We start from the raw sequence: 23,179 nt of genomic DNA, 5'->3' as shown, positions 1-23,179 counted from the left end.
AAATCACCTCATTTTCTTTATCCTCTCATACTAAATCAACATCACTTGAGTGAAATCGATTTTGTCTCTTCATCATCGATAAAGTTAATTGGGAAGGTAAAACTTCATTAGTACAGTTGGAGAAACAATACTTTATTAATTGTCTATATCGGTGCTTCACCAGTGTTCACTTGATGCTTAAGCAGTAGTGTTTAAAACTGTTGAGCCAAAGAAGAAGACCTTGTCTCTCAAGGATCGATTGGGCCATTTTGCCCATTTTTCTTTTATTTAACTTAAAAAAACACATTTATAAACAAAAAGTAAGGTTAATAACAATGAAGAAACAAAGAATACAAGAGAGAAGAAGGAAGACTTTGGCTTCCTCTCCCATTTTTGTCACCGATCAAAACGAGGTAACAGAGAGAGGAATGAAGGCTTCGACTTCATCTCTCAATTCCATCACCGGCCAAAACGAAAAGGGAGTTTAAGGAGTGTATTAGCACAGGTTATTGCTCTTTGCCGTTTTAGATTTTAGGGGTTTTTATAATTCAGTCTACCTCTAGGGTGAATTTAAGATTTTTAGAGATAAACTGAATTCTGCCGATGAATTAATGTCAAATTCATGAATAAGATGCGGTTTATAGAGTGCTAATAGTAAACTAAGAGGGAACGGCAATTCAGATATTTTAGTATATTTTATTAAAAATCACTCTCTTTGAGAAGGATTGAGACCGAAGATATACACGTGATTCAATATTGATATGGCACGCTGCTATTGGGAGTGTAGGGAAATCCTGACTCCTATTTTTTGAATTTACAGATTTATTTATAGTGAAGAATTTTAGTGGGACCCACATAAAGTGGCACTGCACGATGTTCCAGAGGTGTGGCGTACGGTGCATTCGTGAAGGGTACAATAAGACAAATTTGCATGATTTGAATTGATCAGGGCAATTAAGATAAAATGCTTCACTAATGAAAATACCAACATGCTAATCATTCAAGGCTACATGCTGAGCTGTGAGCTATCATATTTTTATTATGACGTGTACTCCAATAAGGTTTCTATCCTATCTTATGCATGGAAAATTGCAGCCCCGTAATGATCATGCCGTCCATCTTGTTTGTTCCAATATTCTTGATGGTTGATATGTATGATCCACAATGAAAATGGCTCGAGCAAATTTCTCACATATAAACCGATGCCCAAAAATCCAAGGGCGCAATCGGTTTTTTCATTAGAAAGATACGTTAATTCCCGTCTCCAAAAAGCATCATCCTGTCAATAGATAGTGTTAAGCTTATCCACACCTATAAAATGAAAATGCCACCTTCTTTTTAGTTTTATTCCCTCTCTCAAAAGTGGTGCGGACGACAAAAGCAGATAGGAAATAGCTATATCCGGAAAAGAATTATGTTACAGTGTTAGTGCGCAAGTTGTCCACTTCATGCATGTTTTCCTCAAGATGATGAATAATTTTTTCTTCGCCTGTACTTGGGTCAGACACCCCCTGTAACTTGTAGTGTGACTGTGGTTTTAGAGATTAGGGCCCACCCTTGGAAAGATCCCACTGGGTTGATTAGCTGGGGCCCAAAATCATCACCCACTGAAGTCACATCCATCGAAGTGAGATGGGCCATGGTACTGAGTAGAAAATAGAATGAAAATCTTGTGTATGGATGGGCCACCAGAGTGGTCATACATTTCCATTCTCCAAGGCCAACAGTCATTAAACTGTTCATGGATAACCCGTTTCATCAATTGAATAGTGTTACTATTTCCTAGGCCAATAGACCAATAAAATGTTTTGATCCCATGACCACCTTTGTAATTGTATTCCACGTCCTAACAGCTTTTCTGTTTGAAGAATATGTGTTTTTGCATTGTTGCTTTAGGCTGTATTTGTTTTCCGTGTAAATATAAATTGATATAAAATTTGTAGTGTAAATACAGATCTATATAAAATTTTACTCTCAATCCGTATTTTTATATATTTGTTTTCGGTGCAAGGTGGTTTATTTTGAAATATAAGCCTCCCGTCGAAACTGTAAACTGTTTAAATCGATGCAAACCTTTTCATTAGTTAAGTTTTCTATCAATAATTGATACGCTTTTGTATCAATTATCATTTACGATTCACTAAAAATTTAAATCCATCAGTCATTATTGTTAAATTTCAAAGATTGAATTTTGGTCTTACATCGAAAACAAACACAGCCTTATCAGTATGACCGATTAGGGTGTCTATACTTGTAAATCTTGCCCTAGGCCTCATTTAGAATCCACTTTTTTATATTAATCTTTATTATTATTATTATTATTATTATTATTAATTTTCTTTTCTTCTGTGCTGTTACAAATGTGACAGCACATGTCTCTACAGCTAGGTCGTTCCACGCTTTTACAACCGACAATTCCAAGAACTTAAAAAATATAAACCAATAACCAACGAGAGTAATGCGTATTGCATATAATAGAGATCATATACAGCATCCAATCGTATTGATTTAAGTGTGGGACCCTCTTAAATGGTGGGATTGAAGGACACGCTACCCTCCATTTACTAATACGTGGGCCATTTTCAAGAGTCAAAGACTCATGAGAGCGCTGAGTGCCTCATCCCGCTGTATATAAGACACATTAATTACGGAGTGGTCCGGCAGCCGATAATGCAATCCTTCCATGTGGCAGATCATTTGGACATAAGAACGTGCTTCCCTTTTGGCCCAGGCCCACCTAAATTTGTGAATATATCGAAATTAGGTAGCCACTTCAGTGGGTCCGCATCTGAAATTTCCTAATGTCACCATCCACGTGGCTTGTATGTTTTAGTGTTCCTAAAATGATATCGTATACGACACGGATCTGAAGGTACTCGGTGGGAAAACTGGATGGATGATACACAAACCTTAACTAATCTTCCCAAACTGCTCCAACTATTTAATTATTTCACCCACTCTCTAATTTACCAGAATACCCTTTTTTTAACCATTTCTATACTCGCAACATTATCATTATGTGGTTTAACGGCCAAACCGGAAAAAGTGCTTCGGGCAATTTCAAAAAAATTGAAAAAAACTGTTCACGCAAAGATCAGGATTCAGCACTGTGAGACACGAGGAGCTTGGCTTCGCTCACGATTCGCTGATGCCCGTACATCTAGACCTCGTCCCGGACTTGGAGGTGACGCCGTTAACTTGTTCACGGAGAGGAGCTTCTCTCTCTCTCTCTCCATCCATATCGGAGCCTCTCGTTTGTAGGAGTGGGTCTGGTAAAACCACCGCCGTTTAAGGCACAACCCGCCTATTTTTTTTGTCCTCTTTCAAAGCCAACCAACCCTCTCTTCCTCGTCCATCCTCACCCTCTCTCCCTTTCCCTCTCTCGCTCTCGCGCGCTCTCTCTCTCCGAGCGGGCGAGCGAGGGTCAGGAAACTCGCCGGAGAATTGCTTCTCGTTTGCCGGAATATGCATTAATTCCATCACAAAGCTTTGACACTCCAGAATAGATGCAACGGAACCATAGCGAGGGAGCTCCTGTTATTATTTTTTTGGTTGAGAAATAATATTATAATTCTCGGTCTTTCTTACAAACTCCCTTTCTTTCTAGCTCTTAACTTGCAATGAAGGGAAAAGGAGGGAGGGTATCATAGTTTTGGAGGTTCTTACACGGCACAGATGCCGAGATCCCTTCCTCAATCCCCTTGCCTTATGCCGTAATCTATTCGATTTTTCTCTCTGTCCTCTTCTGCCCATCTGGTTTATATGCTATCATCTCTCTGTTCTTTCATCATCAAAATCGGAAAAAAACATTACAGAGAAGAGTCAGAGAGAGAAAAAGAAGGGTTGGAGGTGAAGATGAATGTTTAAATGGTAAGTTTTCTTTCTTCTCTTATCGAATTATTGTTGTTTTGGTGTTATTAGGCTTGTCTTGTTCTCCGATTATTTGATTGGTTGTGTTTCGTGTGTAAAGGTAGTATTTTTATCGGGTTTCTGAAGGTTCTGGTGGTCGTGATGAGATCTTCTGCTTGAATTTCTCAGCGTGGCTTCATGCCGATCTTTCCTGTTTCCGATTTAACAATTTACTTTCGTTTTAATTTCTACCGACTTGTTATCCCTTTTGTTTTAATGACCCTCTTGTGCTAGGCGACGAATAGGAATTTTTCAGTCATCATATGCTCGGAATTTTGGTTATACAGAAAGAATTTTGAATTTGAGTCTTGCAGTTCTGGCGATAGCTAACCCCCTTCCCTCAGTGATATTTAAGATGCATTAATATTTCCGTCTTTTTTACTGCTGGAGTTACGCATCCGTTGTTTGCTGTTGAATTCTACTGTGCAGTTGAATCAGTGTAACTATTACCTTCATTTGTTTTTTTTGTGATTTTTTATTGGTATGATTTATTTGGATGCAATTGTTTTCTTCATTTTCAATTTATATATCTCTGGGATTGCTAACTCTTACCCCTTTTCAATTGTCTGATTTCATCGTATGCAGACTTTCTCGTGTTTGGTATGGAAGCCTAGGGCTTGAATTTCCTGTCAAGGGGCGGGCATACGGCTTGGAAGTAGCTTACGGATATGGAATATTAAATTTTAGTTTGTAGATACAGATATGGAGGCCTAGGGCTTGAATTTCCTGTCAAGGAGCGGGCATACGGCTTGGAAAGTAGCATACAGATACGGAATATTAAGTTTTAGTTCCTATATTTGGTTCGTTTCGTTTCTGAATTTCACCATGCCTTCTGAAATAATGAACCAAAGGGGGTTTCCTCCATCCTCCTACTTCTGTGAGGAAATCCGTTTTCCCGCTGAGGTATGGATCCTCCAACATTGTTGAATTGAATCCCGAATTTATCCTTTTTTTTAAAGTTTTAAGCACTTGTCATAATTTTGGTGTAACATTATCTCTCCTGATTTGATTTCAATCGCTTAAATGTTCTTCTTTAGCCTTAGTATTCATTTTAGGATATTTGTGTTTTTTGGAAAATCTTCCATTCTTGGATTATCTTAATTACTCTCCCTCCTATATTTGCACTTGGCAGAGGAAAGTTGGTTTCTGGAAGCCTGAAAACATGCCCGATCACCCTGGTGAGTATATCTTGTTTCATTTCCCAGCGCTTTATTGTTTTGGTCCATGGAAGCATGTTGTCTTAGAGCTTGACATAATCCAAATCTAATAGATTTTAATGGTCTAATAGGGGAGGACTTCTCCACATATTCTGGGTTCCATGACTAATATTTGTAACATTCCATAAAGGCAAACCAAATTTCGTTTTTTACTGAAAAAGAAAATAAATGTTGTTTTAAGTTTTAATTCATAAAGATGTCATTTATACTTAACCAACTTTTGGACTGACCTATTAGTTATCCTTTCACAAGAAAAAGCAGTTCAGTCATGCTTAGTTTTTACTGTTAGGAGCTTTCAAGATTAATCTTGTTTTGTGTACAAAAAAAGGAAAACATAGTTTTCATTGTAAAATGGACATAAAAATTCCAAATGAAATATTTGAGCTATTTTTTCTGCTCCTTTTATAGCAAAAACTGTTATGATGTAAACAAAAAGGAAAACATGGTTTTCATTGTAGAAGGGGCAAAAGTATAGCTCAATTATTTTAGCTTGAAAAAAAATTTCATCCATTTTATATTGAAACAAATGGAGCCTAAGGATTCTGGGTGAAGTTCCAATGGACATTTGGAAACAGTTAGGAGTCCCTAAATTTTTTCTGAAGGTAACTTTAAAGATTTTTTTTTGATAAATATAACTTTAAAGAATATTTATTAAATAAACATCAGAAATATATTTATACTATATATAAAAGTGTGGGTGAAGAGTGAAATAGTTTTTTGGACTAAAAGTACCCTCTATTTCTTTGTTTGAGAAAGGGTATAAAAGTCATTTTATTATAGATTTAATATCAACTTTAATGGCTGTTAAAATGCCCATATTTGTGTATTTAGTCCATCGTTAATTGTAAGGGTTGAAAATGTAACTTCAATTATTACTTTCCACCTCATTTAATCCCCTCTCATGCTTGAATGAAGTGTGGTACTTCTCTTGACAAAGAAAATAAAGAGAAAACTTTTAAAAAGGAATGTGCATATCCAAATTCTAAAAGGAATAAAATACCTCAATGGGTTAAGTGTTGTGGACAAGGGTGGTTGAACCCAAAGTGGATTGCTTCCTAGTTTCCAAAATTGAATTGCCGGGAATATGGTAAAAACAGTTGATCTTAGTCAAAATCTGGTTTAACCATGAACTTTCCATCTTTATATTTTATTACATCGAAAAAATGGACATTTATGAACTCAATAGTCAAATTGGTTGAACAACAGAACTGGTCAAACCATGGCATCCCTAGTTCCATGCGGGCCTGAGTTTAACATTATTAAAGTTTAGGCATCATAAGTACAACATATAGATTCAGAGTTAATTCATTGAAACATAACAAGCCAGATGAGGTGCACCTGCCAAAATGAGTGTTGCTTGTGAACTTGGGCATGCCTTTTAAAACACTACTTGAGAAACCAGGGAGTATGTAATATATTAACATAAATAGCAGTAATGGTTAAACCAATCATTAATATGTGGAAACATTTTGGCTTTCCAGAACATATAAAATTATAGTGACTTCTTCAGGCTGGCTTTGGTTTTTGGGGCCATCAATTTAAGATTTTAAGGTGGTCCAAACTGAGATGCATTCCATGCTCCAGGATAAAATGCCATTTCAAACTTGAGATACTGGTCTCTTTTAGTCTCTGTTACTATTTTGTTTTCCCAAAAAATGTTACTTTAATGGTGGTTTGGTCAAAAGGGGAAATTGGTGTCATATGTGGGTGGGGTGGGATCTTCTGTTTTTCGACTCTGTCCCTGTTAATGTCCTCCCGTTCAGGGAGACACAGCAGTCCCTTTACATGAGCCTAATCCCGAATATGTCAAGGTTGGGGGGGGGGGGGTTGAGCACCTCCATATTCATTTTTATTTAATAAAAATATTTGAATAGAAAAAATATCAAATACCTCCTCTCAAACTTGCCATTTTCTCTTTCTTTATCTCTCCGTTGTCAAAACTCTCTCCCTACCCTGGTGGCTGCTCTATCCTTTGCCCTCTGATAAGGACAGGGTTGGGAGGGCCGATGATCCCATCCTTATGTGGTTAGCATATTCTTTTGTCCTGTTCTCATATGGATAGGTTGATTGATTGCTAGAAAAATATTGTTCAGCATAAAAAAGGAGAATAGGTACAATACAATTAATTCTATCCAAAGGAGAAGTGGAGAGACAGCTTAAGAATGTAAACATTCAACATTCATCAAAAAAGAATAGCCCAGATATCCAATATGAATGACTGATGAATAAGACAAATGCAAGACCCATCCTGTAATTTCAGCTCCCTGTTACAATTAGTTGGAATACCTTGGGACCATATGAACAACATGTTCATTCTGGAGTCTGGAAACCAAAATAGTAACCTTCCAGATGAATATCTCTAACCAAGAGTTATTCACTAGGTAAAGTCAATTTATGATGAGAATTACTTAAAACTATGTATGCCAGTAGGAGTATTTCTTGTTGTCTGGTAAGGACTGTTTCCCTATTTTGTGGTGATTTTCCTGTATAATTTCCTCATTTTCTCTTTTGTATGATATTTACTATTTGCATATCTTGGTTTTCTCTGGAACAGTAGCATCTTATTGTAACTAAAATCGGTTGTTGTTAGATATTTGATGGTTGAGGGTTATACATCTGTGCCAGTTTCGCCTTACATGCTGATGTTTGCAGAAATAGCTCATTTCTTCTATTTCCTTGCTTATATATTAATGTTTACACCCATTTTAAACTGCCTTAGTCTTTATGGAGGTGTATTTACTTTCTTTTTCTTAACAATCTTATATATGCCTTAATGTTTTTCTTTCATCAGAAGTAGGAAGAGGTGGAGTATCACAAATGTCTTGCAGCAAACCAGTTGATCCATCCCTGGCTTCATGGAGATCTCTGGATTATGATGCTGGAGCAAGGTCCAAGTTATTTTTGCAGCCAACTTCTTATTTTGCAGAAGGTGGGAGAACTGATATGAATGGAGGTCAATATGAGAATGGTCTATTCTCGAGTTCCTTCTCAGAAATATTTAATAGGAAATGTAAGTTTCCTTTTTACACATTTGTTTATTGGTGCATGCTAGTATGCTGCACCATTTACTTTGTGTACCATTCTGACTGCATTGATGTCTGTAATTAGTATGGTTTTCTTGCTTTTTTTCATTCTTATCATTAAGTCTATAGTCTCTCTGCACTGATTTTTTCTCCTTATGGTACAGTGAGACTAGCATCCAATGATGTTCTATTTGGAAAGTCTGCTAATAATACTGTTGCCTCCCAATATGAGGAAGAGGAGCCATTTAAGTCCCTCGAAGAAATTGAGGCACAAACAATTGGGGACCTCCTTCCTGATGACGATGATTTGCTTTCCGGTGTCTTCGATGAGATAGAGTATATTGCCCAACCAAATAGTGGGGATGATGTAGAAGATTTTGATCTCTTTAGCAGTGTTGGAGGGCTGGAACTAGAAGGAGATGGTGGTGCCTGTGCAGCCGAAATATATTCTGATATCTCTGGGGGAGCTTCCAATAATCAGCAGGGGGGGTCCAATGGCTCTGTTGCTGGGGAGCACCCTTATGGAGAACACCCCTCTAGAACACTTTTTGTCAGAAATATAAATAGCAATGTTGAAGACTCAGAGTTGAGGGTTCTTTTTGAGGTATTTGTAGTTCTATGTTTCACATGCTTTGTGGTTAAGATTTTCTTAATGATAATTACATCAATATTCCTAATCAAGAACTTATAATTATTGTCATCCTTCAAAATTATGTTCTGTTCATACAGCAATATGGCGACATCCGTACTCTTTATACAGCATGCAAGCACCGTGGTTTTGTTATGATCTCTTATTATGATATAAGAGCAGCACGAAATGCAATGAAAGCACTCCAAAACAAGCCATTGAGGCGTAGGAAACTTGACATACACTATTCGATTCCAAAGGTATTCATCTGGGATGTTCTGCTCTTCTCAGCATATGCATGATATTTTGGTGCCATTGCAACTAACACACACTTTACAAATAACTAGATCTAACAAACTTTAGAACTCCTAATATTCATCATTTTCATTACATGGGAGTAGCTTAACTTGTAAAATGTTCCAATATGTGTGGAAGCTCTTGCTCTTCCAAACATTTCCCTTGTGCTTGAAGATGATGTTGTATTGCTAGATGACTTGTGGGTAATTGGTGGTTAGGACAATCCTTCGGAGAAAGATATTAATCAGGGAACACTGGTGGTGTTCAACCTAGATTCTTCTGTTTCCAATGATGACCTACGCCAGATTTTTGGTGTTTATGGAGAAATTAAGGAGGTGAGCTGGTTCATTAATATTATTTTCTGTACATTAACTTTTTGAAAGTATGTATTATGATAATATGGGCTTACATGGTTTGTTATTTTTGGTTGTAGATCCGTGAAACTCCACACAAACATAATCACAAATTCATAGAGTTTTATGATGTTAGGGCTGCTGAGGCTGCTCTTCGTGCTCTGAACAGGAGTGATATTGCGGGGAAGCGGATCAAGCTTGAACCAAGTCGTCCAGGCGGTGCAAGACGGTGGTATTATCCATTCTCTCTCTCTCTCTCTCTCTCTTATTTTAAACTTAGGCTCCATTGAAATGGATGGTCAAGTTCTAGGAGCAAGTGAAAATCTCTTCCTTTCTATCCCTTATATGGGAGTAGGGTATTGAAGCCCGAAACTTGTCCATGTGATACCTTTATTTGTTATTATCCTTGTCATAATCATTTTTTTGCATGATGAAATCTAAATTTATAGTAAACTATTCCCTTTGCAGTCTGATGCAACAGTTTTCTCCAGAGCTGGAGCAAGAAGATTCCATTTCATCTCAACAACAGAGTAGCCCTCCTAGTGGTTCACCATCAGGATGCTTTGGTAAAACTCTTGCCTGATAGAAATGTTGATTTGCCAACAAGTACTTAATGCTACACTATGAAAAAATGGACAAACATTAGTTTATGCTCTCTGACATGGCATCCTTTACAGGTTCAATTTCTAATGGGTCAGTCACATCTAGTTGCATGGAGAATGGAGCTGTCCAGGGTCTACACTCCACAATCCGAGCACCTGTTAGTCCATTCATGGAAAATGCCTTTCATCATGATATTTCTTCTTCTGTCCCCAATAGCATACGCTCTCCAGTTAGAGTTGCATCTGTTGGCAACCTATCTGGGTTTGGTGAGCCTAGCCACTCGCTGGGCCAAATGAAGTTTGGTTTTCAGTCTATGCCAACTTTCCATCCTCATTCATTGCCAGAATATCACGATGGTTTAGTCAATGGTGTTCCTTACAATTCTCCAGGCACCATGGCACCTATAGCAGCAAATATCAGCTCTAGACCATCAGAAGGAATTGAGAACAGGCAGATCTGCAGAGTAGGCTCAAATGGGCTTTCAGTTGATATTAATGATGGTGGTATGTGACTGATCATTTAATAGAGCTTTAGTTTTGATTTTTTTCTTTGAAGTATCTGGCTGAATGCACAACTGTCCCCACTTCCAGCATAATGGGAAAACAGATTAGAATGGAAAGTGAAAGGTACCTTTTAATATAGCCAATTGCAACAACTCTCTTAGCCTAGGAGCTTGTTTAACTGGTTTAAGTAACGATATGATCTATCCTGCATTGTTTGAAAGAGAACAGATATTTAACAGTCAGTCCTGATTAAATGTGATAGTTAGATGAGGATTATTAAGTTCAGCTATACTAGGCATATGATATCTCCCAAGTGGGGCATATTCCATCTCTCCCTGTGTTCTTTGTACTAGGTTGTACTGTTTGTAGAGTGCTATTAAATTAACTTGAAGGGGAACCTCAAGTTTCCACTTGTGAGAACAAAAGGCAAAGATGAAATGAATAATAGCAAAGGCAGAAAAGAAAGCAGTTTCAGGAATTTCTCAGCTAGCTACTTATCTAACCTGTGTTTTTGGGTCAAACTATTTCTATTATACTTACGGTTTTCAGGTTTGAGCAAGTCAGCATGTAGCTAGAAACAACTTGATAGGCTGGTTATCTATTTAGTCGGGTGATTTGCTATTTTTGAATGAAAAGATGGTAACTGGGATTTTATTACACACTTAAGGTTTTCAGATTTGAGCAAGTCGGCATGTAGCTAGAAACAACTTGATAAGCTGGTTGTCTATTTAGTCGGGTGATTTGCTATTTTTGAATGAAAAGATGGTAACTGGGATTTTATTACATGCTTGTTTCCTCTATTACTTGCATTGCAACTGATGTTTCCCGTGTTACACAGTTTTTGGTTCTTCTGGAAATGGGAGCTACCCTCTTCGTGGACATCATCATATGTGGAATTGCTCCAACTCATATCAGCCTCATCCTCCAACAAATATGATGTGGCCAAACTCTCCATCATTCGTCAATGGCATGCATAATAATCCCCCTGTGCAACTGCATGGACTTCCTAGAGCACCATCTCATATGCTGAATACAGTTCTACCAATACATCACCATGTTGGATCAGCACCAGCTGTTAATCCATCTCTCTGGGATAGGCCTCATGCCTATTCTGGGGATTCTCCTGAGGCATCTGGTTTCCACCCAGGTTCTCTTGGGAATATGGGATTTTCAGGAAACTCTACATTGCATCCTTTAGAACTTGCTTGTCATAACATTTTTCCTGTTGGTGGTAACTGTATGGATCCATCAATTCCCTCTACAAATGTTGGATTGCACTCCCCTCAACAAAGGTGCCACATGTTCCCTGGAAGAAACCTGATGGTTCCTATGTCAAGCTCATACGATGCACCTAATGAGCGGATGAGAAGCCGTAGGAGTGATGTTGGTTCTAATCAGGCTGACAACAAGAAGCAGTATGAACTTGATATTGACCGCATACTGCGTGGAGAGGATACACGAACAACAGTTATGATAAAGAATATTCCTAACAAGTATGTGGATGTCCAGCATCTCTCTCTCTCTCTCTCTCTCTCTCTGTGTTATACACACACACACACACACACAAACTTAACGCACACATGTTTGGACTTTGGACATGCTGATATACTCCAAAAAAGGAGTGCAACTCGAGTACCTGAGTTGAAGATTTTATACTGTGTTGGGCTCAGGCCTTTGGGTTGGACCCATTCAGAATTTAACAAAAGCTCAATCCAAGTCCGCTCAAGTTGTACCCCTACTCCAAAAGTTACCAGGACAATATGTCTGGATTGACAAAATGGTGGATTTACCATAGATACTTTGCTTTCAAGGTAATCAGTTGCCACTGATATAGATTAAATATCTAGAGACTCTACTACATTCAACATGGTATATTTGAGCAACCTAGGAAGAAGGAAAATTTTTCAACGTTGGTTAATGTTTGGAAGACTTAAACGAGGACACACCTTTCTGAACAAAACGGAATGGTGAAACAGGGTTTATGTAGCCGACCACCCATATAGTTGGGACAAGGCTTAGATGATGATGATTGATGAAAAAAAGACACCTTTCCTTGATGTTGCTGTGTATTATTTGAAATTCATACATTCTCCCGTGTAAATTTTAATTTGTGGGATATGTTTGGTTGTCTAAAAGCCTGACTCTTCCCAACTTAGAGGTGTTTAGGGTCATTCATAGTTTCATATTGGCTGAGTTTAGCCTTAACACTTCATGGTTCTATCAGCCACTTTATCATGTTCGTTGCTTCCTTTAGAGTGCCAGGGAAGAGAGAAGCATGCAATTTCTTTTATGCTCCCCGATGTATTAAAGCCCCTCATAGGTTTTAGGTTTTGCATTCTTCCTTAGGTGGAGGAATGGTCTTGCATTCATGTGGAGTGCTTGCTTTTTCTCTATTCCTTTCAGGCTTTCACAATTTTGATTTGATTTCGTGGTAATTATAGGTATACTTCAAAGATGCTTTTGGCTGCGATTGATGAGCACCATCGAGGAACTTACGATTTCCTTTATTTGCCAATTGACTTCAAGGCAAGTGAATTATCTGCCAGTGGAAAACTTGGTTATATATATATATATATATATCTGTGGTTTTTGTCTTACTGATTATGCTTCCATTTATTTTGTCTCAGAACAAATGCAACGTTGGGTATGCCTTCATTAATATGATTGAACCTCTCCATATTGTTCCATTCTTTCAGGTTAGATCCATGTGAACTATTATAGGATATGAGTGTTTTCATTTATTTCTGTTTAATGTACATCTTTTGAGGTACATCTTATATACAATGAATGTAAACTGAAGGGAACATTCATATTTTGCAGGCATTTAATGGTAAGAAATGGGAAAAGTTCAACAGTGAAAAGGTTGCATCACTTGCATATGCCCGTATTCAGGGAAAAGCTGCTTTGATTGCCCATTTCCAGAATTCAAGCTTGATGAATGAGGATAAACGGTGCCGCCCTATTCTATTTCATTCTGATGGCCCAAATGCAGGTGATCAGGTATGAGAATCACATTTTTGGTAGGCTGCTCTTTCATTATTGGCTCAATTTTTTTTTTATGCTTCCTGCATACTCTTTAAACAAAATGCTAGGATTAGTTAATCTAATCTTTATGTAGCATCTTAGCTCTGCCGATGTATGTCTGTGTGTACATTTGTTCCCAAATCAGGGTGAGGAGCTTCCCTTCATATTTCTACCACGCATAAACTGTTCGTCAGAAAGGGGATTCATTGGATTGAGCATATGTTCAATCCTACAGCCTGTCAGCCCTATATGGCCTTATTACATGATTCCAACCAATAATAGCCCTCCATATTATGAACACATGGCAAGGTTTATTGAGATGAAATATTTTTCCATGAATAAAAGGCAGTGAGAGGAATAGGAGAACTCCCTTAGAGCCCCAAAGTAATTTGCCTTAATAGCATGCGTGCTGGGACTACTCCTTTTTCATCGACTGAAATTAGTTTGCAACTACAGAAAGCCTAAAAGGACTTTTTCTCTTTGCAGGAGCCCTTCCCAATGGGGGTCAATGTTCGATCAAGGCCTGGCAAACCACGAACCACTGGCAATGACAATCAAGGAAGCCAATCAGTGTCTGCAAATGCGGAGGAATCTGGGAATGGAACGGACACTTCATCAGTTTCTGCAAAGGACTCGGATTGATGAAGCTGAAATTTCTCGAGCACCAACTATAGGACCCTAAGCAATCTATACAAATGAGTCCTCTAATTTCTACCAGCTTTCAGGGTGACTGATGGATTCTCTTGGGGTGCTTTCGAAAAGCTTTTTTTTTTTTTTCCTCTAAATTTTGGGAACGTGAAATTTTTAGACTAGTGAGGTCATTTCCATTTTTCCATGGGACCTCAAAGTTGTGTAACATTGAGCTCGACAACGAGAAAAGCAGAACAGGTGACATTCGAGATTTTGAATCGCCGCAAGTAACAAAAAGTGTACAGGAATTTCTAAACGAGGGAGGTTGATGTTTCGTGAACTCGAGGAGGATTCTCTGTGTCTTAACGTTTTTTCTTTGTTCCCTTAGAAGTGTTTTTTTAAAAGTTCTACGTTGTCCTTTTGGATCCCTAGCGGGTTCCTGTTTTGGATTGGGCAAAGGTGTGTGTGTGTGAGAGAGAGAGAGAGAGAGGGCGAGAGGGAGAGCGAGAGTGATATGATCCTGAAAATTTTGGTGTATTTTATATGTACTAGTCTATTTCTGAATGAATTTGTAGTGTTTGATTCTATCGTCCCTTTGATATTATTTTAATCTGAAGTTAACTCTCGTTTAACCGTTGTACGATCCTCCTATGCTTCTGCGTTATATCTATACCTAAAGCATTTGGTTGGTGTACGGATATAATTAGAGATCAACACTTACAACGTTTATGACTTAACGCTCATGTTTTATATTTTTGACATGTGCCTTCTCTCTCTTATTCAAGCTGTGTTCTTCCACTCTCTTCCTCTCTCGCTCAAGTTCTATGAGGAAGTAGAGGGCTAAAGGAGCCCCATTCGATCATCGTTGAGAGGAATCCCATTGAGCACGAGCCACCGGTTCACCAACTACACTCCTGTGTCCTAACGGCAAACCATCGGCAGTCCATCCCGCACCCCGGTCGATGCTCTGTCCAGATTCCACCGCCACTGGTTTCGTAGGCGCCGCCTTTTTCTCGCCGTGCTTGGCATTCCTCTCTCCATCACCTTGCTTGGTCAGAAGAGGGCTTGATTCTTCTGGATTAGCCATTGATGTAAGCCCTAACAAAGGGACCGAATGAGAAAGAAAAATGCGAGTGTTGGATAGTCGGATCAAAGCCGTGTAGACTCTGGCAATTATAAAAATGTGAAGGAAAGAAAAATTAGATCCAAACACTAATGAACGAACAAGAAAATAGAAACGTGACTGCTTCGATCGAAGCCCTGGAGATGTTGGGAATTATAGAAAAGAAAAGAAAAAAAAGAAAGACTTCGAGTTCTGGTATGAGTCAAACGGACCCTGTCAACCGCCTTATGTTCGACGCTAGGCTTTTAACAGACACCCGCAGTTCTCTCACCGGACCAGATAATTTCCTATCGTATAGGGCGATAGCCAAACGAGAAGAAGGTGGAGCAGAGGCGGAAGGTTTCGCAAGGAGTTTGGTTGGAGATTAACGAAATGGAAGAAATGCAGGTGGAGCCAAACGAGAAAACAGTGGTTTTCGTTGAAAAATCTGGGGTCATCGCGGAGGGGTTGGTCAGATGTGTCCTGCGTGACCAATTCTGACGGGAAATCGGGGCTGAACTCCTTGGCCTCTTCTGCCATTGTAAAAACAACGGAGATGTACCGTAAAACCGCTAGAGACACTGGGACGGAGGCGAAGCCTGTGGGACATCCAGGCACGTTGTGAAGGTGACGACTGACGATGGAGAAGAAGGTGAGAGGTCTAGGGAGCGAGGCAAAGCGGGAGTAGAACAACACGCTGGATGCAACGTGAAAATCGATCGCAGACAGACGGAATCCGGCAACACGACAGTTGAGGAAGAGTGACACGTGGGACATGCCACTTTGTTGGACCCCCAACTGTTACATCGCAGCCTTTGCCATGCCCACGACATGCCATGAGAGTGGTTTATGCGTTTAGGGTGGGGCTCCATGTGTATTTTGTAAGGGGGATTGAGTATGATTTTCTCGTATTTCTACGTAATCTTTTGAGCATCAAAAGTTTAAGTTATTCTTTGAGGGGAGGTAGGTAGTTGAGACTGTGTAAAGGTTAAGCATGAGGTTTACAGACTTGTGTGCTTGTGCTAACCATCTAGTGTTATATAAAGTGTCTTTTTTACTAATTCGTGTGTTATCTTTGTTGCCTTTTATGTGTGTTTGTTTGCTTTCTTAGGCTTACTTCACCCACTCGAGTGCCGTACGGGGCCTCGCCGATTAGCCCCGTGACAGTTGGTATCAGAGCAGGAGCTCATTCCTATCCATTGGACCCGCGACGCGAGCACACCATGAAGCATAACAGGGATATCATGGAGGAGATCGAGCATGGGCTCTCCCCTTCCCATGAGGTGGACGATGCACCTGCCGATGACATAGTCAAGGACAAAGCACCGAAAACCCGCACATCAAAGGCAAGCAAACGTGAGAAATCCATAGACAAGCATTCCGCCATCGACCTACGACTGCTACGTTATGAAGCCACTATGGGTGAGATGCGTGACCGAGTAGATGAGCTCCACCAAAATGTTGAAGCCATCTAGAGTGCGGTGGTAGATGTGGAAGGCCGCATGACTGGTATTGTTGATGAAGTCTATGACATGCTTAATGGGACACTCAAGGAAGTCTGCAGCACTGCACGCCTACAAGAAGGGAGCTCATCCCACTCCAACATTCAAGACAAGCTAGATAGCTTTCAGGCACAACTCGATGTAATGAGAAACGAGTGGGCAACATGGAGGAGAGCCATGTCCTCCCCAGTGGCCATCCAGGCCTAATTGAATGAGATGAAAGTAGAATGGGCAGCCATGAAGGCATCGCTTGTTCCTCCAACTCTCAAGCTCAATTAGATGAACTCAAGGCCGAATGTGCAATCTTGAAGAGGGCCATTGCCAATCCAACCGGCACCTCCTTTGTGCATAGTCCTTCCCACATAAAGATTAGGAAGCCAACTCCCTATTCAGGCGCACGCAATGCCCGTGAGCTCGACAACTTCCTATGGCAAATGGACCAATACGTTGCCACAACCAGTGTGAATGATGAACCAGCTAAGGTATGTACGTCTACCATGTATTTGACTGATGTCGCTATGTTGTGGTGGCGTAGAAGATGTGTTGATATAGAACGTGGTACGTGCACCATCCAAACCTAGGCCGACTTCAAGCAGGAGCTGAAGAGGCAGTTATATCCAGAGAACGTGGAGTATCTTGCTCATCGCAAGATGAAGACACTCAAGCAGGGCGACTCACTCCATGAATATGTCAAAGAATTTTCAGCTCTTACCCTATAAGTCACTGACATGTCGGACAAAGACATGTTGTTCAACTTCATGGATGGCCTAAAGCCTTGGGCCGCGTTTGAGCTCCAACGACGTAATGTCCAAGATCTTGCCTCTGGCATGGCTGTGGCCGAACAACTTGGTGAACTAAGGTTGTCCGATGATGAAGGAAGCAAGCCAACCAGCCCACGTGCCAGCAATTTGAGTGGGTGAGATGGACAACCCCGTCCCCCGAAGGAGAAGCAGCCATTCCACCACAAGCCAGTCGAGTACTACAAAGGGAAACAACCACAAGGAAGCCGAAACTCCTACAACAGAAGATATCAGGGGAGACCCGCCCGTCCTCCCACTTGCTACATTTGTGGGGAGGAGCACTTGACCAAGCATTGCCCAAAACGAGAGAAACTAAATGCCCTCATTGCCAAGTTGAGTGATGATGAACGAAGCAATGGGGAGCGGAGCAGATAGGCGCCAAGAGTGGGTGCCCTACAACTTTTCAATGCCATGGTGAAAAAAGGGGCTACCTCCAAACAGCCCGCCTCAGTCAAGAGAGGACTGAGGTATGTCAACATATACCTTGGTGGAAAGCCAACCCGGGCCCTATTTGACACAGGGGCCACTCACAATTTTATATCCATTGCAGAAGCCAAAAGACTCAACTTGGCCATTTCAAGAGAGCCAGGCCGGCTCAAAGCTGTCAATATAGGTGCAAAACCCATTGAAGGGATGGCTCGTCGAGTTGGACTCCGAGTCAGCACCTGGAATCGGGAGATTGACCTCTTCGTTGCACAATTGGATGACTTTGCTGTCGTCCTTGGCATGGACTTCTTGACACAGGCTAAAGCCGCACCAGCACCACACCTCGACATCTTATTGATCATGGACGAGCAGTCACCTTGCATGGTTGACATGATTACATCTATTGATACGAAGAAGAAGCAAGTTTCAGCCTTGCAACTCCCAACTTCCATCCGCATATCAAGAGTCTCTGAGGAGCACAGCAGCAGCAACCGCAATCACTACAACAATAACTGATCGTGACATCTCCATCAAGAAGACAGTGCCACCGCCATCTCAACGTCAACAGAAGCCGCATCCGTTGCATAAGACACCAACGCCCTTCACCAACGGGCCGAAGAGAAGATCCAAGGCCAACTCCGACATCAGCCATACCTACCATCTTGGGAAGAGAGTGCCACCCACATGCTCTAGGAACCATCCCAACATTTGGCCTCCATTACGCCCACATAGTAGACTTGTGAGGAGAGAACCTTGGGGAACATCCCTTAATATCCAACGTCCTTTTGACTTAGATTCATCTTTTGCTCCAATCCCTACCTTAGCTTGTAGTGCAAATCAAACTAAGCCACACATCACTTACCTTCAAGCCGCTAGCCAAGGACTCAACTTAGGACCTGGCCATAGGTTTCCCCATCACATTCAACAACAGCAAACCTATCCCCAAAGGAGTTTCTTAGGCCTTGGAAGTGAAGAATTTTGTGGATCATCTGAAGAACCCTCCTTCACCAGCAACAGACTCAAGCAGCATACAAGAGAGTCTTCGAGGGCGAAGCCTAAATTGAGTGGGGGAGACTGTCACAAGTGACCACTTTTTCACGACATCAAGTGCCTTTGCCATGCCCACAATATGCCATCAGAGTGTCATCTAGTGCGTCTGGGGTGGGGCTACATGTGTATTTTGTAAGGGGGGATTGCCGATGGCATTATTGTAATTATGTAGTATGATTTTTCCGTATTTCCATGTAATCTTTTGTCAGAGCACCAAAAGCTTAAGCTACTCTTTGAGGGGAGGTAGGTAGTTGAGAGGTGCCAAGACCGTGTAAAGGTTAAGCACGAGGTCCCCTCGACACAGACTTGTGTGCTTGTGCTTGCCATCTATTGCTATATAAAGTGCATTTTTTACTAATTCGTGTGCCATCTTTGTAGCCTTTTGTGTGTGTTTGCTTGCTTTCTTAGGCTTACTCTACCCACTCGAGTGCCGCACGGGGCCTCGCCGATTAGCCCCGTGACACAACGGCTAATTCATTGGGTGGGCCAAGCGCAGTCCGCGGGTGGCATGGCACATACAGTCATGCCGTGTTGTGCTGACCCATGGACCTGGAACCCTAGGCCTAGTACGACCCGTGGACCATCGTGTCGTGTCAGGCCGCGAGCAACATGACCCGATTTACTTATCTAAGTGATACCCATCTCCTAGGTTGGTAAATAACTTTTCCACCTAGGCGGAAAGTTGCCAACACTTGAATAGAATAAAAAATACCCCTTTTAATAATGGAATTTTATGACTACAATGGTCATTGCCTTATTTAAATGAGCAATAAAAGAACATGGGTAAATGCACTTATCTGGGTAAGTGTTTTCCAAGAAAAACTTACCCAGGTAACTGCATTTACCTAGGTAAGTATCTTACTGAAAAGCAAACATGGCCTCAAAGTCCCACCCCATAAGAAAAGAAGTCTGTATAACGTTGCATTTCGTTGAAGATTTGATAGTATCGGTCCAATACGGGCCCATATCGGTCCATTTTGGGTCCGTATTGGTTTGTTTCGGGTCTATATCAGTCGATATAATCCTGTTACAGTCCAATATTGAATAGTGCATTTAAGGCAATGTTCAATTTCGAATTTGAATTTGACATGCCACTAACTTGCCTATTAAAAATCACAAATAGAGGTCAAAGGGATTTGAACACTAGTTATTTGTTTGTAACAACAAGAAATCCACCGCTATGGCATACCACAAGTGTTTGTCATATAAATTTATATTTTAATTCTTAATTAAATTTGTTTGTTAATGGATGACTACCAATAAAAGCTAAAATTCATCATTAAAATATAATAAATATCAATATTTAGAGAACCGGGCTAGACATCAACCCAGAAAAGGGAGAGGTTCATAGGTTTGAGGTTCAATCGAGGTCAAATTGTAATGACGTAATATATTATATTATATAATATATTTTTATACATATATAAAATATTATAAATTATATATTTGGATTATAATATATTCAAATTATATAATTGTGTTTTTTATTTTAATTTCAATTTTTTTATAAGGCACATATATCGAAAAGTTACCCAAAATAAAAACAAAGGTCACCGCAATAGGACATCTGAGCAAAAAGTTATGGCTATTAGAAGTTTGCATTAATGTGCTAAAACAATTTAAAAAATCAATTGTTTTTTAAAACCAGGATTGATTCACTAGTTTTCGAGTTTGACTAGTTGACAATTTTGGCAAATTTTTAATCCAATCTAGTCTTGGTCCAACCGGTCCAATAGGCTAATCGGTCATATTTTCTAAAAAATGGTAAATATTAATACAAATTATATTGATTCTTTAAATACTATGGTATGTATGCATTCACAAATATTTTAATTCTTTCATCATTTTTCAACAGTTTCTGATGATGTGCATTTTGGCAACTCCCCGGCTGGCAGGTGACTCGGATGCCTGGCTGAATAATTCCTACCTAGAATGTGGCTTGGATGCCTAGCTGAATGGTTCCTACCTGGAAGGTGGCTTAGATGCCTAGCTGAATGGTGATGAGCTGGAGAGGTGGCTCTGACGCCTAACTGAATGGTGACAAGCTGGAGAGGTGGCTCTGTTGCCTAGTTGAATGGTGACGAGAAGGAGAGGTGGCTCTGACGCCTAACTGAGTGGTGACAAGCTAGAGAGGTGGCTCTGACGCCTAGCTGAATGGTGACGAGCTAGAGAGGTGGCTTTGTTGCCTAGCTGAATGGTGACGAGTTGGAGAGGTGGCTCTGATGTCTAACTGAGTGGTAATGAGCTGGAGAGGTGGCTCTATTGCCTAGCTGAATGGCGACGAGCTGGAGAGGTGGCTCTGATGCCTAACTGAGTGGTGACGAGCTGGAGAGGTGGCTCTGTTGCCTAGCTTAATGGTGACGAGCTGTAGAGGTGGCTCTGACGCCTAACTGAGTGGTGATGAGCTGGAGAGGTGGCTCTGATGTCTAGCTGAGTGGTGACGAGCTGGAGAGGTGGCTCTGATGCGACTTGCAAGAAAACATTGTCAGAGTGCTCGGGTTGCTTTACCCGGGGTGGGCACTCCAATGCTTAAGTTAGCGAATCTGAGATTTTAAGTTAGCCAAATGTGAGAGAGCTGGAGAGCTGCGAGAACTAAATTGCGCATCTACTTGGGTCTCAGGGGCTGATGCCCTTATATAATTGGGTTGTCGTGGGTCTCGTGAAATGCTCCCAGAATCCTCGAACAACGACGTAGGGGTCCATTCCGCTTTGGAAGGAGGGTAACTTGCCAATTAATAAGGCTTGTCATTTCCCTCTGATTCGGGCAGGATGAAGATAAGGCCTACGTTTATGCATCATGATCTTGAAGGGTTCGGAGACAACTGGCAAGCTTCTAGAGAGGTAGGTCGCCAGGTCGGCGACAGAGGTAGATCGCCAAGTCGGTGGCAAAAGTAGGTCGCCAGGTCGGCGGCAGAGGCAGGTCAACAGCTGGGACCCCATTTTGGCTAAGGCAAGTTGTCGCCTAGGTGATGTTGGGATGTAGTCCAGCTGCTCTGATATGCCATGTGTCATGATGCCAGTGGAAGGCCAAATTTGCCCTCATCAGTTTCCAATTATGTTTCAATATTTCACACTTCGTATAAATCACTGAAATGTGAATTTTTATGTTTAAATAGCTTATTTATAGTGATATAAAACTCATATTTATTGTAATTAACATAACTTTTTTAGGATTTATATGAATTTCTTAGTGTATCCATGCATATCTTAATTTTTTCGTCCGTATCCATGCGTATCTCGATACATCTCTTAAAATTGTCTCTCCAATACACATTGCGCTTCCGATACTTTAAACCTGGCTCCGATCTCAAAATTTGTATTTCAGTAACCTACTTTCTTGGGTAAGTGCACTTACCCATGTTCTTTTTTGTTTAATTTATGTAGGTAAGTATATCTTGTAGGGGCATTTTTTATATATATTTTTATTTATACTCTACTTATCAAACTCAACTTACTCAAGTGTTAAGTCAAATGGTAAGTGATGCCTGGGAAAATCAATTTATCCTCCCCATTCAAAATGTTGGGTTTCCCTCCTCATGTGGAGGTGGGGTCCACTCACATATTGGGGTCTCTTGCCCAACATGTAACTTGAGAAAGTAAGAAAGACAAATGATGTTGAGATTCTTGATGTTCTCTCATTAGTGAGAATGAGACAAATTGTTTTGTCTTGTTTCATAATTAGTGGATGGTGGGACCCACTCTCTACTATCCTTTGGCTTTCTCAATAAGCCTCGTTCTGTCTTGTTAAGAAGAGTCACTTGGCATTCTTGACTCTTATGTTGTTCTTTTGAGAAGAGAAGAAAAGAAGAGAGTAGGAAAGGAAATTTCCTCTTTTACAAGAGAAGAAGAGATTCAAGCTTCTTGGTACGTGAATAAGAGCGCATTCAATCAATCATTGTGGTTGTTGTTTTACACTTATTCCATCAAGCTTTTTGGTAGGTTTATTTTCGGTTCTTCAACAGTAGTTTTGGAGAGGGCTTGGGCAGTTTGTTTGGTAAGATCTTTCTCATGTTTTGTTAATTGAAACACTTATTGTTTGATGACTGTTGTATATTCAAGAGAAATTCTTGTCTTGAAGTTGATATCATCTAGTTGGAAGTAGAGAAGTTGTAACCCATTATTCTTGTTGATAA

General features: G+C 40.4%; 1 protein-coding gene across 4 annotated transcripts; it reads left to right on the top strand.

The window, feature by feature from the left end:
* The first annotated feature begins 3,026 nt into the window (after nt 1-3,026).
* Nucleotides 3,027-14,751, top strand: ML1 (MEI2-like protein 1). 4 transcript variants are annotated; one of them, XM_010250939.3, is made up of 15 exons: nt 3,027-3,849; nt 4,474-4,791; nt 5,021-5,066; nt 7,897-8,115; nt 8,293-8,732; nt 8,858-9,016; nt 9,272-9,388; nt 9,487-9,635; nt 9,875-9,972; nt 10,084-10,512; nt 11,351-12,005; nt 12,954-13,038; nt 13,140-13,208; nt 13,333-13,512; nt 14,023-14,751. In XM_010250939.3, exons 2-15 carry the CDS (start codon nt 4,714-4,716, stop codon nt 14,176-14,178), a joined length of 2,880 nt encoding a protein of 959 aa, XP_010249241.1. In that variant the 5' UTR covers nt 3,027-3,849; nt 4,474-4,713; the 3' UTR covers nt 14,179-14,751. The 4 variants fall into 4 exon arrangements, with proteins under 4 accessions (XP_010249241.1, XP_010249240.1, XP_088759106.1 ...); XM_010250938.3 differs by having other exon boundaries at nt 9,487-9,638; XM_088902980.1 differs by lacking the exon at nt 3,027-3,849 and adding an exon at nt 3,952-4,327 and having other exon boundaries at nt 9,487-9,638.
* The last annotated feature ends 8,428 nt before the right edge of the window (nt 14,752-23,179 follow it).

This window comes from Nelumbo nucifera, chromosome 4 (assembly GCF_055504915.1).
Source record: "Nelumbo nucifera cultivar China Antique chromosome 4, China Antique-T2T, whole genome shotgun sequence".
NCBI classification, from domain to species: Eukaryota; Viridiplantae; Streptophyta; class Magnoliopsida; order Proteales; family Nelumbonaceae; genus Nelumbo; species Nelumbo nucifera.
Note: the sequence above shows the minus strand (reverse complement) of the source record. Positions and strands in the feature narration are given on the sequence as shown.